Genomic DNA, 22440 nt, shown 5'->3' on the forward strand with positions numbered 1-22440 from the left:
TCTCCCCTACAATATTTTTTAAGGTGACAACAGAGCAAATGGAAGTAGACCATGCTTCTCCTCAGGCAAAAATTCCTTCTAAAAATACAAAGGTCTAACTGAAAAAGATTATCTGATGCTATGAAGCACAACTGCATTGTCAGGCCAATAGTTGTTTTGGTAACTTCAGTAATCTCAAATTGCTTCATGTAATGTTCCTGGCTACTCTATTGAGCCACCAGGTGATTCCCATTTTTAATTTTGAGTTTCTCTTCCTATAAGCAGAAACTGAAAACTATATAGTTCAAAGCAAAATGGAAAATACTTTAGAATCTCATCTTTACAAGGTCTGTGGCTTTGGGCAAGGTTTTAAGACTTCTCTGAGTCATTTTTTATATGTAAAATGGAAATAGTAAATTGCATTTTGTAGAACTGCTTTGAGAATTACCAACATACATAAAATAAATAACACCAAAAAAAAAAAAAAAAAAAAAACAACACCATACCTGGCATACAGTGAGTGTGCAACTATTATTCTAATGTTAGTTGATTTTTTTTTTTGATGTATCACACTGAGTAATGAAAGTCATACTATATGAAAACAATTACTATTCTGATGCAAAATACCTAAAATATCATACTAACAATCATATTTGCTGATCACCTCATAAAATCAAGATACAATCACTGTTGTCATTAATATGATCTTTAATAAATGGAATAATGCACCATTTTACAGCAAGCCTTTTTTAAACCTAAAGAACTCCCTTAAAATCTCCTTCTCCAATGTCTCTGTATCAATACAATCTTTTTATTTAGGTTTATATATATCAAAGCATTTACTTACAATTATTCATAGAAAACTCTTTAGTGGCTTAATGTCAGCTTCCATAGTGGCATCCATAGATAATGCAAAAGAAAAGTGATTTGCTTTATTTCATACTCACACCGATCCATCAAACACAACTTATACAGCATAGCAAGGTCTCAGACGGCTTATACAAAAGCAAAATAACTGAAAGCAATTATTCATAAATTCATATATGATATTCTATTGGTAATGTAAGAGCAAAACACACCAACAAGAGATACCCGTTAACAAGAAAGAGGGTTCTGAGGAATTGCCAATATTTTTCAGCCTTTCTCACTAGAGAAAAGCATCCTCAGAAATGAATACTCTGTAGCTTATGTTTCTCCTGTCCATTTAGAAAAAGCACGGTGGCTACACATTTCCATGTTTCAGCTACTACAACACCCTAAGAGTTAGTGTATTTTACAATTATCCACTTATCTTCATCTGAAAAATTATCAACAGAAAATTAAGGATGATTCCAGCTTATACAAACACTTACACAATATATCATCTATGGAAACATGACAAGGCATACAAAAACTGCTTAAATAAATAAACGTGACCATAAAAAGAAAAGCCACAGACTCAAAGCATTAAACCAGGACTTATCTTTGAATTTCATCTTTTATTAGTAGCTCAGTTTTCTTATTGTTAAGCTTTAAAAATGTGTTTCCCTATCACACTTCAGAGGATTGGTAATACGGTGGAGAGCCTGAGACAAGAGACTTGTTACAAGTAACTTCACTGCAAGGATTTTAAATATACAGCTTACTAATTTGGAGCTTGAACTTGTCTGGAAGAAAAATTCTGTTTGGATGTGACGATGTGATAAATAGGTTACCATAGGTTACCTTCTCAAAACCATCTTTATTACTAAAGCTATAAATTCACTAGTTCACTTTTGAAGACAGTTTAATAATGTTAATTTACCTCTTGAAAAATTTCATTTCTGAGGAAGTACTTTACCAAATTCCCCCATTAAAAAATGAAACAAAATTAACTGTCTCATGTATAACTACTTAACCAAACAGAAATGGGTTGAAGACTGCGCTTCAATTCTAAGGCCTACATATGCCGTAACATGTAGTGAATTAGTTGAGTCATTTCCCTCTATTCAGTAATTATACAATTGGGCAAGTTTTATGATTAATGAAATCTGGTATCTATGTAAGTTAAGTCAAATCATAGCATGAAACATTAAATGAACTCTGTGTGTAACAAAAATTTAAATATTCAACTGTATCTAATTGCCTGTTTGCTATCAATTGAAGTTTTTCAATGTGCAAAGGGATGAAAGGGCCCCTGAGTTTTTAAGTAATACTATGTCTATAGAGTGAGTCTAAAACAGGAAGATGGTTTTGAAATCTTTAAGTACAAATAAAATGGAAAAAACCTACATGTCGTCTTCTGAAACATTAAAGACAAAAACAAGTTGCAGTTTAAAATACAGCAATCTGCTTAAATATTGTCATAAACTGGACGAGCTAACTGGTGATAAGATTCTTTGTCTCTTACTCAGATTTTAAAATCTGGGTCTCAAGTTTAAAAAATTAATTTTATAACATTTAATAGTAACACAATGGATATCACAGTAATAATGGAATTAGAATTTTCAAGATATATTTATTTGGGGCATAATTTTAATACACAGCATAAATTCTTAAATATTTATTTTTCAAATGTTACCAGCCATGAGATAAACCGTAAATTTTTCTTTATATGCACAACACTCAATTTTAACCAGTCACTTAAAAGTTAAATAAAAGTTGTTATAGTCCAGTCTATGTTGCAAAACAATGACGAGTATTTCAAAAGTGGTCTGCAAAAATGTTTGTAGATAATACTTGATTGTTGTAGGGTTTGCTTTTGAAAGTTAATCTTGCATTTTTTGTTTAAAATTTGATGCAAAGAAACATGTAAAATGTTGTGGCTCAATCATAATGCTAAGCCAGCTGCAATATAGGTTAAAAATAACAGTAAAGTGATATACAATTCTACATGCATGACTTTTTAGTTATAAACTATTGACAGTATAAAAATCACAAAACTCCACAATTTGATAAAAAAAAAATGCTAGATAATATAAACTGAAGTGCTGATTTGCTGACAATCCGATGGTTGGATCTATTGTCAAATGGAAAAATCTTAATTCTCAACTCTACCCTATTTAACTATAAATGAAGTAATGAACTTGAATATAACAAAATATAATTTTAGGTATTCTTAAATATAAGTAGGTATGAAAATAAAACTGAGGAGAAAATGGTAAAGGAACCAAAGAAATTTTGTGTGAAGAACTGAGACTTTAGTGTCAAGAAGCTTGAAGCATACTGAATAACAAATGTTGGAGAGGATGGTCATCCTCCTTTTTATTTTATCTGCTGGTTAAGAGGAACAGATACAAAATTAAACAGGAGGGAAGCAGAATAAATGTGAAGAAAACCTTTCAGACACAGAAGATTGCAAGTCAGAGTAAGACAGAAACTAAGAGGTGAATGAAGTAAAGTAAACCCAGAGTGCCACCCTGGGATTTCCTCTTTTCTTGTATGTTAATCAGGGAACCAGTAGAAAAGCCTACTTTTGATAATATTTGTGTAAAACTAGTTCAAATAGTGATTTGCCAGATTTACTTAGTCAAGGATTATCATCTAGGAGTGGATCACACAAGGTAGTTTTGGCTAAAGTTTACATTGTTCAGAATCTAAAAGTTAAAATGAACTTTTATTTGCTGATGAGCAAACTGACAGTAAAAGGTATGAATATTTAGAAAAATCTTTCTCTGAAAGACTCCTGGGGTGTCTATGGGAAAATAACATAATTTCTAGGATAACTGGTCTAGATAATCAACTACCGTGTGTGTACAGATTCTAAGTTTAAGAAGTTAGCTTGGAAGATAGAATAATATATATAGCAATCTGTGAATAGTTATTGATATGTAATAGCCTGCATACAACTGGTAATAAGTTTAACATAAATTTATAAAAGGTTATATAGAAATACAATGTAATCTCACATTCTAGGAGCTAATTACCTCCAATGAAATATTTATTTTTATAAATAAGAAAAAAAAAGTTTGTTGAATTTCATTTGGCTTTTAGAAGCCAAGATGGAAAATATTTTAAATAAACATACTTGCCAAATTTTGTGATAATTCCCACTGAAACACATACTTGTTTGAGTGTTCCCACCTTTATTTAATTATTGTCACATTCAGAACCAACACATTTTCCAGAGTGAGTGGATACACCTAACGAAGCTATACAAATTGCTTTATAAAAACTATATTTCCTTCTATCCTTCCTACAGCCTCTTCTATTAAGTTAACTGAATTAGTAAAATTTTCTAAAGTCATTTAAAGTAGAAATTTTCAAAATGAAGTGCAAGGACTGATGGGACACATTAAATTAATTCCACCAAATCAAGAATGGAATCAATTTAGGAAAAAGTCTCTGTTCCCACAATTCACCTTTGTCTTTCCCATTTAGTTTTGCAATATAAGAATGTCGGGAGTGAAGAGAAGTTAAATGATTTTAAGATTCATGATGGCACATGTGGAACTGAATTTTGTCTTGAAATTAGTAATTATTTCTCAAGCAACAAACACCACAGACATGTCTGTACATCTTCTTATGTTTTCCTAACTCTAAAGCCAGTAAGGTATCTGGTTTGGCTTATATTCAAGCCACAATTGTGTTGGAGTTTAATGACTAAACTTCTTACAAAATGTTAGTCTGTCAAGCATCCTGTCATACAGCGTGTAGGCAGTGTGGTATGGATGAAACAGATGTGAAGAGAGCAGGCCTAGGTTAGAAAATCACAGCTTTGTCAATTACAAGGTACAGACCTCAGGCAAACTAGTTAGCTTCTCTTAGCTTCAGCTTCCCCTACTGTACAATGGGAATATTAATCCTAATTCTCATATGGTTGTCATGAGGAATCAAAGAGATAATGTATTTATACTCCAGCATTCAGTATGTAATAAATAGCCAATTAGTATCTGTATCTACTCCTTTGCCTTCCCGTAACTTTTCACACCAGTACTCTTTTCCCCCCAACTACGCATTTAAAAAGAGGGAACTTTTTAGGAACTATCATTAAATCATTTTGTCTACATTCAATTCAAATTAAGTTCTTTCAAAGACTTAGTTCTGATATACAATTATGATAGCTAAGGGAATTATTCTGATTACCTATTATGATGCTTTTAAGGTTATAATACTTTTAAGGTTGAATTTTAGTATTTTTTTCATTAAATGAATGGCCTCTTATTCAAAGGGACCCAAATGCTTTTCTACATGCAAAAATTTTTGCATACAGTTAAATATTAGATTGAAGATACATTTATTATTAAATAGTTTGCAAATGAGTATTTTATGTAATTTTGCTTGCCTGTATATTTGCAAACAGATTCTAAATCAGTCTGAGGTAAATTTAACTTAAAATTTATTAAAATGATGTACACTCTCTATTTCTCCTACTTTACCAAGAGTCTGCTAATAAAAACATAGAGAAAGAAAATTATTTGTTTTAAGCATGCTTGCATAAAATGGGAAACTATAAGGAGTTCTTTTAATTTGGTATACCAATTTTTGAGAGCATTTTACTACTAAATACCAAAAGATCCTGAAAAACTTACAATCAACTGGCCCAAACACAGTGTAGTAGAATGTAAGGCAACTCTTCTTCTGTCTGGAAAAGATCAGTTAGACCTCAAATAGTCATTTATCTTTGTTGCTTCCAATTGAAGAAGAAATGTAAGTTATTTTGACTCAAAGGTATTCTATAATTACTTAAAAATAATATCCTGAAATGCAGCTGGAAGACATTTAAAATTAAGAGAACCAAGGGAAATTTTACAGGAAAAAATATAAATAATTCATTACATAGATAAAAAAATAAATGAAAAATTTTTATGCCAGATGATTGAAAAATATATTAAGGGTCTGAATGAACAGAAGGGCCAATAAAATACAAAATGTGGAAATCTCGGGCACTAGCAAAATAATGTCATTTCTAAGATTTCAAAACCGTGTTCAGCAATCCAGCTGAATAAATGGTTAAGCACTGTGACATCTCTCTTCATAAGATCACAATAGATGGCAAACAAAAGAAAGCTTATGTACACAAGTAAGTCACACATACGTATTTCGGATAGCAAATTGAGAAACAGAGTCTATCTTTAGCTAAGTGATGCGGATAGAAGAATATGAGTGAGAAAACTGTTCAGGAGATAAAAACCTCAATCAGGAATCTGTGTTTTCCTGTGAGCTTTTTCTCTCCAGAGAAATCTTAGAACTGAAAGTCTATGAAGTAATCTGAGAATCTGGGCGGGGGGGTGGGGGGGTGGGGGGGGAAGTGAGCTCTTCATTGTTTGCAAACCGATAGAAAATAATTTGTGCTTATAAAAAAGTCCCTTATTTGACATAAAGTGCTTTATTTAAAAAGAAAAAAACATGCAGAGGTTGTTTTAGAGACGATTATCAGTAATGAAAGAAGCAAAGGAAGCTTTAAAAACAACATGATACATGATGTTATCACTAAAAGGTACATTCTAATATAACGTGAATCATAAAACGGTGCTCACATATCAAAGATGATGTAAAAACTGGCAAATGGAAAAATTATGAAAATAAGATTAGTGAAGAAACACAGTTTAGAAAAGAGAGAGGTAAGTCCCAGTCTGCTCAAAAATGACAGGTTTGGCAGCAATTCTTCCTTTCACAGGGACTTGGCATGCCAGCTGAATGATTTTTCCACACAGTGTTTTAGGTCATGGGAACAGGAATAATTTCCAGATAAAGTTACCAGGCCTCGTTTGGGAAAAGAATAAAAAATATACTACAGGTTCACAACTATGAATTACTTTTGAAGTTATTTTAAACAGGATGTAATTTTATTTATGTCAAACACAGCATATTCAGAGAATGAAGACTATAATACTACATTGTGTTAACCATCTACCTACTTAAAAATTCCATAAGGAAAGCTCTGTAAGTTTTCTGATAAAAATGTGCTTCTTAAATAAATGAATATGGAACATGAACATAATATATAAAAAATAAAATGGAAAACAGCTAATATTTGACTCACTTTTTGTTCTGTGCTCTTACAAACTTCCAAAACCAGAAACCAAGTATGTTTATTAAAATGCCCGGAAGGAAATGTTTAGGATTTGGAAGGATAAAAGAAATGGCATTTCAAATTAGGTTTTGGTAGTTCCTTCTTTAGAGCCCTTTGAGACAAAAGTTTCTGCATTCTCCATAAGGAGAGAGAAAGCAAGAAATCAGGTAGCTGCTTTCTCTTGTGCAAAAACTCACTGTCAAAGAACTGACCTGCCGAAAGTATGGAGGGTGGGGAAGGAAAATGTTCATATCTTGGAAGAATGTGTGCTCTGTTAGGAAGAGAGCTTACGAGAAAGCTTATTTGTGGCCTATAGACTATTGCACATTCAAACAAAACACAGAGAAAAGAATGTCCAACAGATAATGCGTTCAGGAACACATCAACATACAAACTAGCTTGTGCCCAGAAATAAAACATGGATACCAGACACCACTGCAGTCAAACCTGTCTTAATTTGCTTCTGATTTAATGACCTTTAGAAACTGGTCCAAACTGATTATCAGCAATACATTGTTTCTGCTTTTTCTTAAAAAAATATTTTGAGACCACTTTTGATACACACACATATAATTCTGTGGTCATAACAGACAAATATAACTTTAGCGAGACTAAACAAAAGTGCAAAACTTAAAAAAAAATTAAAAAATATGGAAGCATAAGCTAAATTTTTCTGCATAGCTGAAATCTATTTAAAGCAAGTCCTTGTTGCAGGGGTAGGAGGGGGTACTGACAGGAGGATAAAGCAGTTTTTTCTTTTAATGTCTTCTGCACATTTAAGTGATGCAAAAAATAATTTCACTCCATAGGTTTGAAAACATCTCACAGACAGTTCATCCCTATATCTTTAGACACCATCGTCGTGGCGGTGCCTCCGTCTGCAAGGTAAACAGTGGTGCTGGATTTGGAATGCACTGCCCTGTCTTTGCCATTGTTGTTGACCTCACAGTCCAGTGGTTCAGTGGAGATGACCCAGGTGGAGGGGCGCCACCGCTTAAGAGAATAGGGAGTTTTCACTCGTTTCTTGATCTTTTCACCAGATCCTGATTTGCCATCTTGTGTTGACTCACCTACTGAAAATAAAAGTGCAGAAAAATGAACTATACATAAAGAAACTACTAAAAAGTGAAAACTAGGGTTGTAAATGGATAAGAGATCAAATGAATGTCTACAGGAGAAGCTAACAGACATTTCCTGAAATTCATGATGCCAAATAGTATTTTTCTAACTTTATCAAATTATTTTTGAAATTCTTTAAGCACAATGTTTCTATAATTGGTTGAATTATTCTATAGGCAAGGAAAAAAATATAGAAAAACCTCAAAAAGCAAAAACAGGAGAAAATTCCAAGTTCTCAACTGTATTCTCAAATCCTTTGGTTATTGATAAAAATCTTAACTTGGCAAAATGCATTTAATCTTTCTATTTCATGATCAAAGCAGACACCTAGAATATACTTATTTTTCAGAAGAATGACATAAACACTAGAGTGCAAATTTTCTAGTGATTTCTCCTTCCCATACCTGGCAAAACATTTTACAGATGTGGACCCTTGCCATAATTTATGTCAACTCTTTAATACAAGCTACTCAAGCAAAGGGCGAGGTTCTACTGATTTTTTTGACAGCCTGATCCCATTAGCCCATTTTGTAGTCTTTGACAACAAACATAAAATGTGACTTTTTTTTCATAACTGCTATCAGTCTAAAAGAGATTATCATTTTATACAATTATGACTTTCTTAGTGAGCTCTCCTGTCTTGTGTTATAATCCCTCAAGGGCCATAAACCAAGTATCAAGTTATTTGTGTAAGTGGCTAAGGGCCCCATAGCACAATGCTATAGGCACACAGTTCCTGAAAATACTGACATGAAAAACCAAGAATAACTCTGTAGTTTCTTTACAGTGACTTTTCTGAATTTTCTCTGCACTTTTCAGATTTATTAAGATTAGCCTGATAAAGCCTAAATGTGTATATAATAGGTATAATATGCTCAACAAAGTGTTTCTAAAGTTGTATCGGTATCATTTTACTTGGATGCTTTAAACTAGAAAGTACAAAATCTCAACTATGCACAGCAAGTATGTGAGCTGCATTATAAACCAGAAGCTACATAAGGTACACATTAAATCGGTAATTATTCTGATTATCGTGACACTGACTTTTTAATTATCAGCAAAAAAATTACCTTTTTATTTTTTTAAAATTATCTTTTTAAAACAAATGTCTAATTGCTTTTGAAATCCAACCAAATGTGGTAAAAGTAAATAACTGCTAGTTGAAACATAATCTATTTCTAGGTAAATATATTTAAATGGTCTCAAAATCCCTCCACTTACGCAATCCCTCCACTTACACTGCAAACTGCTGCCATCAAGGACATTGGTGGCTGAAAGATCCAGAGAATTAGGCCTCTGTGCTCTTCTAGGCTTTGATGGTCCAGGGTCTGCTACTGTGCTTGGAACACCCTGTGTGAGAACTTCTTGCTCGGAACACGGATTGCTGTTGTTGTTGTTGGAATTAGTTCGGCCGCCTTCTAGGGGCCGTTCTCTCCTGTCCACAAGACGATCCAGGACACCTTCATCATGGCCAGCCTGCTGCTCTCGTCTCAGTAAAGGTTCATGCTCATCAGGACTGGAATTAATGTTCAGCCGAGTGTCCTCACCAATGAACTGATTCTGCAGTATCTCTTGGGCTCTGTGTGCCACTGCGTTAGCTGTCTGGCCAGATGGTACGACCCCATTGGCATACTGAGTAGTGGCAGTATGGGCATTAACGCTGTGGTTTCTGCCAGCCACACCATTCATAGTGACTGTCACTATGTGAGGTTCTGCAGCATTGATTGTATTCATCTTGGCAACTCCAGTTTCTACTTGTTTCAAGTTTGATTTGTGCTTGCTGCCAAATTTCAGTCTGGGCTCCTTTGTTGAATTTTTGGTGTTTAAAGGCAAACTAGTAGGTCTCTTAGGAAGGTTCTGTTGTTTGGGGAGAGGATAGATCTGAGCGGGTGGGACATCAGGAATTAAACATGCTTGGCCATTTGCAGCCTGTGTGAAGTCCTGCTGCCCAGTCACTTCAACTGCAAGCTTTATAAGTGGGTAAAGCAAGCTAGAACTGGTACTGCTCAGTGGGTCTGGCCCACTGAATTGTTTAAGAGAATGCTCCATGAGATTCTCATCAGAACTTTCCTTGAGGTTTTTATCAACTTCTTTTGGGTCCAGCTTGTTGGTCTCCAAGTCTTCTTCAGTCAGTTGTAGGCAGACAGGAGTTGGCCCGACTGGCTGTGACACGTTGGTGGCATGCAGACTTGTTTCGTCTGGGTATGGCACCTCAGATATAGTGGTCATGCCGGTACTTGGAGTTAGGCCAGTGGTGTTTGTGGTTGTGGTGTTGGTAGACAAGCTGGTGACGCTCGTTTCAGGGCTGGGGATTCGAGCTTGTGCTTGCTGCCGTTCATAGTTAATTGAGTTTCGGTTCTTTTCCCCTATGGTCAAAGGTGTGCTGGACATCGAATGCTCAGAGGAAATGTTCTTCACAATGCTGTCAGTGTGATGGATAGAATCTTCAATGTATGAGGAAGAAGAATAATCTGGATAAGGGCCAATCTTTGGCACACGCCTATTGTGTGACAGGTTGCTTAAAGAAAGAAAAAAGTGTCATGTTGAGAATATATTTATGACAAAGTGACTCTTCAAGTTTAACAACTCTGATTTTTAAAGTACAAACTGCTTTCTCATTTATTCCTAACCCACATTATTCTTAAAGCTACTTAAAAATTCTAACCAAATGCTAATCCAGTATTGACAAATATTAACTAAAAATTTGCTATAGGCTAGTTTTACACTAGCTGTATATTGTCACCCTGCTTACCTAACTTATATGCAGAGTACATCATGAGAAACGCTGGGCTGGAAGAAGCACAAGCTGGAATCAAGATTGCTGGGAGAAATATCAATAACCTCAGATATGCAGATGATACCACCCTTATGGCAGAAAGTGAAGAGGAACTAAAAAGCCTCTTGATGAAAATGAAAGAGAACAGTGAAAAAGTTGGCTTAAAGTTCAACATTCAGAAAAGTGGTCATGTATGGATGTGAGAGTTGGACTATAAAGAAAGCTAAGATCCGAAGAATTGATGCTTTTGACCTGTGGTGTTGGAGAAGACTCTTCAGAGTCCCTTGGACTCCAAGGAGATCCAACCAGTCCATCCTAAAGAAGATCAGTCCTGGACGTTCATTGGAAGGACTGATGCTGAAGCTGAAACTCCAATACTTTGGCCACCTCATGCAAAGAGCTGACTCATTGGAAAAGATCCTGATGCTGCGAGGGATTGGGGGCAGGAGAAGGGGATGACAGAGGATGAGATGGCTGGATGGCATAGCTGGCTCGATGGACATTAGTTTGAGTAAACTCATGGGAGTTAGTGATGGACAGGGAGGCAAGCTGCGATTCATGGGGTCGCAGAGTCAGACACGACTGAGCGACTGAATTGAAACTGAGTTTTATACCATTTTTAAACCTATCAGAAAACTGATGGGGATCTATATGATTTTTATAGATGTTCATTATTTTAGTTTGTAAGAGTTATTAATTAAAAAAAAAAAGCCCCTATAGTTTTGTAACGTTAGCAAGTATATCTTTATGAATTGTATATTTGCTCAATTAGACATAAATTTCCATGAAAGGAGGAACCAAGGCACTTGTCTTTTGTGTTTCTGTAATTCTAGATACACAGTGGCTACTCAACAAATATTTTACCAATTAAGTTCCAAATGGTAAAAAGAACACAAGCTTTTAGGCTGTTCCAAAGTGCTCCATTAAGGGGCATACTCTAGCAAAGGAATGTATCTTCCTAGGTAGAGACTGAGCCATATCAATGGAAGTCCTAGAGCCTAGAGTATAAGGCAGAATGTGATACTCAGATTTAAAAAAAAAAAAAAAAAAAAATCAAGGACTCAGAACTGCTCTCCAGTTACCAAGGGTTTTACACTTTCAGTGTCACTTCTTGAGAATGATGGTTCTTGAGCAGCATGCTGTAATATATTTATGTTTTTAAAAATAAAAGCCAGGTCAAGGTACCAAAGCAACCCGATATTGTTCACAGATAGGTTTTATTTTTTACTTTTATGTTGAATCTAAAAAACCAAACAAATGAACAAACAAAACTAAACAGAAACACAGGCAGAGATGCAGAGAAGAAACAGGCAGCTGCCAGAGAAGAAGGGGCTGGAGGGAAGAAGAGGAATAGGGGAAGGAGATGAAGAGGTATAAAATTCTACTTTCAGAATAAACGACTCATGGGTATGAAATGCACACTGTGGGGAATATAGTCAATAACTATGTGATGTCTTTGTATGGTGATATACCATAACTAGACTTATGTTGGTGATCATTTTGAAATGTATAGAAGTAACAAATCACTATGTTGTATAACACAAACTAACATAATGTAGGTTAATTATATTTTTTTTAAAAACCCACAGAAAAAGCAATAAGATCTGTGGTTAACATAGGCAGAACGGAACAGGTAAGGGGAATGGGATGAAGGCAGTCAAAAGGTCCAAGCTTTCAGTTATAAGATAAATAAGTACTAGGGATCTAACATATAGGATAAAAACAATTAACACTGCTGTATGCTATATATGAAAGGTGTTAGGACCAAGATCCCTGGTAGCCCAGTGGCTAAGACTCTGAGCTTCCAATGCAGGGTAAGCATGTTTGATCACTGGTTGGGGAACTAAGATCCCACATGTTGCTTGACATGGCCAAAAAATAAAACAAAAAAAATAAAATGAAAGCTGTTAACAGAGTAAATTCTAAGAGTTCTCATCCCAATGGGAAAAACTGTTTTTTACCTATTTCCTTAATTTTGTATCTATATGAGAATGAGGAACACTTACTAAACATTGTGATAATCACTTTATGTGTTAAGTTAAATGATCACTCTATACATGTTAAATTTACAGAGTGCTACATGTCAATTATATCTCAATAAAACTGAAAAGAAAAATAACATAAAAGTGAAGGGTAGTTTAAAATCAAGTATAAACAATCAAATATAGACAGTGGGAACATTAACAGATTACAGAAGAAAAGCAACAACTAAAGGAAAAGTGCTATGAAGAAAAACTGATGAAGTTATTAGGGGAATGACAGGAAGGGGAGGAACAGAAAAGCTTTTGTATTGCCCAAGAGGGATGGAAGGAAAGAGCCAATACAATGAACCCTAGAGTAGAATGAATGTTAGATGAATTACAATTTGGAGGAAAATTCTGAAGTCACCAGACATGAAGAGCAGCATGTAAAGGGTAGAACTGAATGAGGCAAACATGGCCACAGCAAAGGAAAGCATCCAAAAAAAAAAAAAAAAGCATTTCCTCCTCCCAGTTAAGGAAAGTTCAAAAGCACTTAAAGTAAAAGAGCTGACTGAGGTACAAATAGCATACTAAAGCAGACAGAGGACACAGAGATAAGCGGTGATGGAAACAGAAGACTATCTTCAAGGCATTTGTAAGCTGAGAAATTTATATTTAGAAATGCTAATTTATATCTTCCTTAACTTGCTGGTATATTAATAACAGAAATAAAGGTTTATACACTGAAGGTAATTCAGTTCAAGCACAATCAGTGTAAACCCAATGTCGGATCCACAGTTCAGAATATGAATTTTCTTAAAAATTAGAACAACAGAAAATATCAAAGAAAATGATTCAATAATTCAGTTATTTTTATCTCAATTTTCCATGCTTACTCTTTCTTTCCTGAATGCTTCTCTGAAAAAATTTTATCATGTTTTATTTAGATAAAATGAAAATTTGTGGGAAGACTTTATCCCCTAAACACAGAATGAAGAAACACAGATTACATGGTCTGAAAAGTTTCAAGTTTCAGAATTTTTTCTAAAAGCCCTTCTAAGAAGTTCTAATAAAGATAGTTTAAAAAAAAATCATAGTTCTAATAAAGAAATGTCTCATAAAATAAAGCTCATGATGATACAAAAAGACTTATGAACTGCTTTCTTGTAAAAGTAGCAGCATTCTATAAAGAAAGACCACTGGATGGGGAGCCTTTGGAAAGCGTAGTTTCCAGTGAAGCAATGGTTAGATACATATGCAAGTTCACAGTTCTATTTGCTTTAAACAAACAAAATTCAGGGGAAAAAGAAATAACAACCACAAAGGATAATCAAGACAAAACAGTATGCAGAAGTACATATAAAACTTTTAGAACTATGAAAATGCTTCTCCTTTATTATCATAGGGAACTTCGTGCATTAACAGACAAAGACTGATCTTTTACTGCATTGTTAGATATGAAAACCCATGGATTTCATCTTGCACTTACACTAAACAAGAACATTCAGTAAAAGAACAGGAATACTGAAAGAAAAATTATGACATCAGATTGCATGAGTTAATCATTGTATACTTAGACTGTTTTAATAGTATTTATTTCCTATTCTCTAGTATCAGATTTAAATTCTGACAGACGGATTCCAAACCCTTAGTGTCTTACCGCTCATTCTGCATAGCAGTAGACATTGGATTGACTGTTGGGCTCACAGACTTGTTTCTTTCCCATATCATCATAAGTTCAGCCATCCTCTCTTCAGCACACTGCGCAGTAAGCCGAGCCTCTGCATCCTGGTCCCAACAGTCTTCGATTGTCTCCTTGAGTGATCTCACTGCCTGTAATAAAGTATATGTCAAACACTGTATCTTGCGAAAACATAACTAAATTTTTTTAGTGACATGAGGTGAAAGAAAAAAAATCAACTTTATTTAACCCAATATTTTACATAGCTATAATATCTTAAGACATCAGAGATTTGTAAAGGGCTGTATTTCTCAAAAGGTGAGGAACAAGTACAGTAAGAAAATTTTAACTGAAGTCACTGAAGAATTATCCACAAGAGTAAGCAGCTGTAGTAAGTCATATGTTTCTTTAAGGCCATGTGTTTCTGTTGTTGTGGATCCAGGGCACTGTTATTTCAATCAATAGCCATTAATTCTACTTCAAACATGAGTTAAAAAAATTTTGACACTAGACTGTCTTCAATCTCTAAGCAAGCTTTTCCTCCTTTACTCCTAGTAGTGTGCTTCATTCCAATTATAAATCTTAAAAGCCCGACATCTTCTTATTTAAACTAGTTTCATTAGTAGCATCAAAATCAGTCCCATTCTGTAACATTCATATATATCAGTAATGAATAGTAGTGTTCCGTCTGGAGAAAGTTGGTGCAAACTCCCTTTTAAAAGACAGACTTTATATACTTTTGATGGACTGGCATCCAGAATTCTTCCTCTCACTTGTACTCTGACTTTTTTATTAGGTGTCAAGTTCTTCACCTGCCAGTACATTTCTTGTATCTTCAAGACACTTTGAAAACAGTAAGGCCAGGATTGCCAGATTTTAACAAGTAAAAATATAGGATAGTACTTAATTTTAATTTCAGGTAGTTGGACAAATAATTTTTTACAGTAAGTATAAGTCTCGGCAATTCATAAATCAAAGTATTTTACCTGGCAAGCCTATTTTAAGCTAAAAATTCTTGTGAGGAATCTTGGTAACATTTTTAATGTTTCCTAATAATTTGTGTTCTGTAACAACTTGAACCTGGGGTCTCTGGGAAACATCTGCTGTTGCTGTTGTTCAGTCACTCAGTTGAGTCTGACTCTTTGCAACTCCATGGACTACAGCATACCAGGGTTCCCTGTCCTTCACCATCTCCCAGAGCTTGCTCAAACTCATGTCCATTGAGTCAATGATGTCATCAAACCATCTTGTCTTCTCTTGTCCCCTTCTCCTCCTGCCTTCAATCTTTCCCAGGATCAGGATCTTTTCTAATGAGTCAGCTCTTTGTATCAGGTGGCCAAAGTATTCGAGTTTCAACTTCAGCATCAGTCCTTCCAATGAGTATTCAGGATTTACTTCCTTTACGATTGACTGGGTGGATTTCCTTACAGTCCAAGTGACTCTCAAGAGTCTTCTCCAACACTACAGTTCAAAAGCATCAATTTTGGGTGCTCAGCCTTCTTTAAGGTCCAACTCTCAAATTCATACCTGACTAATGGAAAAACCATAGCTTTGACTAGATGGACCTTTGTTGGCAAAGTAATGTCTCTGTTTTTTAATATGTTGTCTAGGTTTGTCTGGGAAACATGATAGTGTTCTTGCTAAACATATGCTCACTGTGTACATGCACTATTGCCCACCCTTAATACCATTTTCCCCTGGCTGTTCTGAGTTGTCTGCCTCAGGACAGTATGGATGATTCTCCAATCCTGCCCAGAACACAGATCAAAGAGTATATCTTTTAAGGCTCAACTTTACTTTGAGTTTTGAAATCTATTTAAAAGTATGTTCCAGGCTCTGTTGGGTAAAAATTAAAATATGAACAATAGACATAAACATCAACTAATAATCTTCTCATTAAGCAATAAAAATCTACCTATTTCTCAAGATATGGAAGAAAGTGAAGAATAGATAATGATAATCTGGAGTTTAATAGCAAGTGCATCACCTCCCTGAGGTAAAAGTTTGGTGTTTATAAGTATGGTTGAGTCTGTTATCGATAGTAGTCACGTTCTATAAAGTTGCTGTGTACTGAATTAATGATGAAACATTAATCCTAGAGGAAATACAGGATTAGGGACCTGTGAGTCTCTGAATATAACATTTTCGTCAACTGATCAATAAATAATCTTGTTTTACTTGTGTTTCTGTTTAAAGACACCTTTTAAAATATATATTATCAGTTTAAGTCAGATAGAAAAGGAGAAATACTGTATGACATCCTTTATATGTGGTATCCAAAAAGAGATGATACAGATGAACTTACAAAACACAAAGAGACTCAGAGACGTAGAAAACAACTTATGATTGCTGTACACACTGCTGTATTTAAAATGGATAACCAACATGGACCTACTGCACAACACAAGGAACTCTGTTCAGTGTTACGTGGCGGCTTGAATGGGAGGTGAGTTTCAGGAAGAATGGGTTTAGGTATACGTGTGACTGAGTCCCTTCACTGTTCACTGGAAACTATCACAACATTGTTAATCGGCTATACTTCAATACAAAAAAAAAAAAGTTTAAAAAAATACATAAAATCATTTTATTAACTTGTACTCATGGCCATAGCACTACACCTCATGCCCTAATGGAGTTCATCTAGAACATGTTTTCCTTTCTTCATAAGGAATATCAAACTTTCCTTGTGCTTAGGAATATCACCTAAGAGTTCAAAGTTATACTTAAGGGCCATTTTAAATGGTGAAATCACCAAAAAATGCAAAAAAATGCGAAAAATAAGGCAGTGAATACCTAACAAAAAGGATATTTGTTTATAATATGAGAGGAAACACCATAGCCTTATTAGACCTCCAGCTGGGAACATGTACATCTGAACTCAAGTTTTTCACTGCTCTGCACACACACACAGTAAGTGGGACAGTGATCTGACTGTTAATTTTGGATTACAGACACACTTTAGCAAGTAGCTGAATTCCAAATATGAAATTCATGAATAATGAGGAAAGGCTATATTTAATGGATTTAAAAATAACTTGGATTTTAAGATAACTCAAGAAACTCAAGAATCAATTATAACTACCTTTTTATGATAAATATACGTAAAAACTAGTTATATATTTACCTTAGATTTTAACATTGGTTTGAAAAAATGAACTGGTCATAAGTTATGAAGAGAGGAATTTTTCTTTTCCTTTTGAAATAATTTCAAACGTACTTTTCTTTCATGATCTTGACATTTTAAAAGACTATGCAGACCTAAAAGTAGACCAGTTACTTTTGAAAATGTTCCTCAATTTATCAGATATTTCCTCTTGATCAAATTCAAAGTTTGCATCTTTGGCAGAAAATCACAGGAGAGATTTGTGTTCTTCCCATTCTTCTTCCTATCATGTACACATTTTTTATTTGTCCCATTACTAGAGAACTTAACCTTAACAACGTGACTAAGTTGGTGTCTGCCAGGTATCTTTCCTGTAAAGTTCCATTTTCCCTTTAATAATTAATCACTGTTTTGGGAGGGGGAGAGTACTCAAAGCTCCTGTATATATCTTGTTCTGCATTCAACTTTTCACCCATTGGTTTCAGCATCTCTTGCTGATTCTTAGATGAATCAATTATTTCTATGACGCTTGCCATTAAGAAGACATTTAAAAAGTGATAGCAAATCCATAACAGGAATGTAGATAAAGTGCATATAAGTAAGAAAGACAAACACCTTTAAAATATGCTAAAATGCTCAACCTTATTCACCATGTTGAGGTAGTACAATGAAGTAGTTAAGAATATTAGTTCCAAATTTGTAGTGTTAGTACCAGCTCAATCAAGATCCTGGTTTCAAACACTGCCTTTTTTATTTATTAGGTGCAAATCAAAATAAGATTTATTTTTACCTAACACATTAATGTGTTAGGTAATGATGAGAAGAACTGATGATGAGAAGAACTGATGGAAAAGACCCTGATGCTGGGTAAGGTTGAAGGCAGGAAAAGGGGATGATAGCGGATGAGATGTTGTATGGCATCACTGACTCAATGGACATGAATTTGAGCAAGCTCCAGGAGCTGGTGATGGACAGGGAAGTCTGGTGTGCTGCAGTCCATGTGGTCGCAAAGAGCTGGACACAACTGAGTGACTGAGCTGAACTGAACACATTAACAGACAAATAATATTTCATACCACCTAGTGGTAGTGATGGAGAAGGCAATGGCACCCTACTCCAGTACTCTTGCCTGGAAAATCCCATGGATGGAGGAGCCTGGTGGGCTGCAGTCCATGGGGTCGCTAAGAGTTGGATGACTGAGCGACTTCACTTTCACTTTTCACTTTCATGCACTGGAGAAGGAAATGGTAACCCACTCCAGTGTTTTTGCCTGGAGAATCCCAGGGACGGGGGAGCCTGGTGGGCTGCCGTCTATGGGGTCGCACAGTCGGACATGACTTAAGCAACTTAGCAGCGACAGCAGCAGTGTTAGTGATAGGAAAACAGGCACTTATATATTATTATTGGGAACGCTATCAATTTGGAGGGTAAATTTGTATTTTAAAACTTTCCCAAGAAAAAATCTCTAGGTCTGGATGGCTTTTGGAATGAATTCAACCAAACATTAAAAAAATATAATAACAATGCCAAGTCTTCACAAGACTTCCAGGAAATCAAACAAGGGAAGTTATTTCCTAATTCATTCTATGAGGACATCAGTCAAAACAAAGCAGAGCAAGGAACTTTGGGGGACATTCCTCCCAAGCAGCACTGAAAACTTGGCAAATATCAGAATCAACTTTACTGAAACTCTGGATGTTAGACAAATGTTAACAGCAACCAACTTAAAAACATAAATGGGAGGCAAAAGGCCACTGAAACAGCCTAGGAGAACTGTTGTGTTTTAATTTAGTGCTACCCCTGGACTGATGGCAAATATGAAGATGGCAGTCCGTTTTTGCCAAGACAGGTCCCTGTTCCCGGAGGGAGCAGAGTGACCTTGTTTCCAAGGAATTATGCTGTCTGTTTTGACATGTCTTCCCTTGAAGATCCAGTGCAATAGGCCTGTCTTTGTTCTGCCTAACTCAGAACTCTCTTAACATAGGGAAGTGGCTATGACTAAGTGGAGAGCATTCTTTGGAAAAACTGAAAGACCAAAGAACAAGTGCTATAGCCTGAGGCAAAATATAAATTGAGGCACACAAAAGAAATGCTGAAAGTCAAGGAAGAAAAGCTGGGTGTGAGAAACTTTGGGGAATAAAGGCACTGAAAATCTGCATATACTGAAGAGTCTATAAAAATCCACACAAAGGTTCAGGGTAGGATGCATGCTCAGAGAAGATCACAAGCTTTCACAGCTGGCTGGCTCAGCCAATGAGAAGTCTTGGTTCAGTGCTAGCAGGAAGTGAAGTGTTAACAAAGGGCCTGAAGACAAAGTCAATCTGCAATGACTTAGAGAGTCTTTTCCTTTTTTGTTTCCTTTTTGTCCATAATGATATCCAAAACATGCATTTTAAACAAAAAATTACAAAGCATGGGAAGAAACAAGAAACTATACCCCATTCACAGGAATGAAGAAAGGAATAGAAACTGTCCCTCAGGAAATACAGACACTGGAGTTATTGGCAAAGACTTTAAATATGCTCTAAGAACTAGGAACCATGGATAAAGAATGAAAGGAAACTGGGAAAACAATGTCTCAACAAATGGAGAATAGCAATTAAGAGACAGAAATTATAGAAAGGAATTAAAAAGACACTTGCAAGGTCAAAAGTAAAAACACTGAAATGAAGAATTCACCAGAGTGGTTAATTGAGGATCTGAGCAGAGAGAAAAAAGAATTACCGAACATGAAGACGGGAAATAAAAATTACCTAGTCTGAGAAGCACAAACAAAAAAGGAATGAAGAAAATGAATAGAGCCTAAGTGAAGCACCATTAACCACATCAAAATACACAAAATGAATGACAGTCCACAGCCCAGAAGAAAAAATGGAGAAAGAATATTTGAAGAAATAATAATTAAATAACTTTCAAAATTTAGTAAAAGAAATAAATCTACACATCCAAGAAACTCAATGAACTCAAGGAGAGTTCCATACTGAGACACATTATAATCAAATTATAAAAAACCAAAGAGGAGGAGAGAATCTTGACAGCAGCAAGAAGAGCCACTTGAAATACACAGTTCAGTTTGGTTCAGTCACTCAGTCTTGTTCGGCTCTTTGCAACCCCATGGACTGCAACACGCCAGTTCTCCCTGTCCATCACCAACTCCCAGAGCCTACTCCAACTCATGTCCACTGAGCCGGTGATGCCATCCAACCATCTCATTCTCCGTGGTCCCCTTCTCTTCCGCCTTCAATCTTTCCCAGCATCAGGATCTTTTCATATGAGTCAGTTCTTCACATCAGGTGGTCAAAGTATTGGAGTTTCAGCTTCAGCATCAATTCTTCCAATGAATATTCAGGACTGATTTCCTTTAGGATGGACTGGCTGAATCTCCTTGCAGTCCAAAGGACTCTCAAGAGTCTGCTCCAACACCACAGTTCAAAAGCATCAATTCTTCAGCGCTCAGCTTTCTTTATAGTCCAACTCTCACATCCATACACGACTACTGGAAAAACTATAGCTTTGACTATACAGATCTTTGTTGGTAAAGTAATGTCTCTGCTTTTTAATATGCTGTTTAGGTTGGTTCCCTAGCAGTTTTTAAAATGGGTTTTTACATTCATTAACTTTGAGAAGATTTTGAGTTTTGTTACTACAAAAATGTTTTGTAATTTCAGTGCAACTATGAAGCAAAATGTCTTCATAGAAAGGGGGGGTATTTCATACAGAAACTATGTATTTGCTATTTAATTCTACTACTAGATTGTCATTACACAAAAAGCAGCAGTTCTATTGACTGTAGCACATTAGATTTAAATGGATTTATTGGAAGTGAACCAAATATTACTTATTTCCTACTTAGCAACCTCATCTAAATTGAGAGTAAAAAGTTTTCAGAAAAACATGCATATGGTGCATATCCCATAATGGCAGGGTTGCCAAAAGATACTTTAGAATAAGTAGTCCAATTTCTCTGGTGAAGTAAAACCATTTATGGAAGATGAAGTTGTATTTTAGTAGATAAAATTTCACAAAGAGATTTTTCCTTAAAGCATACTCTACTGTGAGTCTGGCACATATAATGAATCCTGGGAAAGGATTCAGCCTCTTACCTGAGGTCAGGGACCTCTTAAAAAAAATCTGTCCCAGTTCCTATAGTAAAGTAGAAAGTAGAGGGTAGGGGAGGAGAGTGGGAGGGAAGGAGGGAAAGTAAGCCTAGGGCCAAAAAATCAGAAGAGCGGGGTGATTTTTAAAACATTATTCCTCAAAACGCAGTAGCTTCTAGTGACTAACAGGATTTTCACTTTCTTCTTTATGAGTCCAAGCACAATAGTATGTTGTGCCAAGGATGTTTATACAACCATAATTTTACAAAATTTCCATGTTTTTATTTTATTAAAATTTTCAGATCTATATACAAAATAGAACTTAATACAGTATTATACAAATTATTATACTGTATTATACAAACACAGTATTATAAAACTAGGAGAGGATAAATGAGAGACAACAATAAATAAGAATAAACATAATATTTAAAGTTATAATGGGAACTTCCAGAAAAGAAAGTTTAGAAACAAAAACAAAACCTCAGAACATTGTTAACATGAATTACTTCTGAAGGTAGGACAGGAGTAGGTAGTCTTTTTCCATTTCCTATTTTAGCTATTCCATTTAATTTGATTTTGTTTACCATATATAAGCATAACTTTAATTCTTCTAAAAGGTTTTAAAAATAAGAAATACAGGGTACTATCATTAATAAAGAGCAATTCAATAATTATGACTTATAATGAAATACTGACAAATTGGAGAGAAAGTGATAAATGTATATATGTACTGACATGAAAAATTAGT

The 22440-nt window shown here is 35.1% G+C and overlaps 1 protein-coding gene across 1 annotated transcript in view; it reads right to left on the reverse strand.

Moving 5' to 3' along the window:
• Nucleotides 1-669: 669 nt before the first annotated feature.
• BMPR2 (bone morphogenetic protein receptor type 2) overlaps nt 670-22440 on the reverse strand; it is a 153254-nt gene continuing 131483 nt past the window's right edge. Inside the window, exons 11-13 of the mRNA XM_065930809.1 lie at nt 14469-14641; nt 9310-10589; nt 670-8025 (exon numbers count right to left, since the gene is read on the reverse strand). Coding sequence (XP_065786881.1) covers nt 7775-8025; nt 9310-10589; nt 14469-14641 — 1704 coding nt within the window. The 3' untranslated portion in view covers nt 670-7774. The remainder of the gene's footprint in view (nt 8026-9309; nt 10590-14468; nt 14642-22440) is intronic.

The sequence above is a fragment of the Muntiacus reevesi genome, chromosome 3 (assembly GCF_963930625.1).
Source record: "Muntiacus reevesi chromosome 3, mMunRee1.1, whole genome shotgun sequence".
NCBI lineage: Eukaryota > Metazoa > Chordata > Mammalia > Artiodactyla > Cervidae > Muntiacus > Muntiacus reevesi.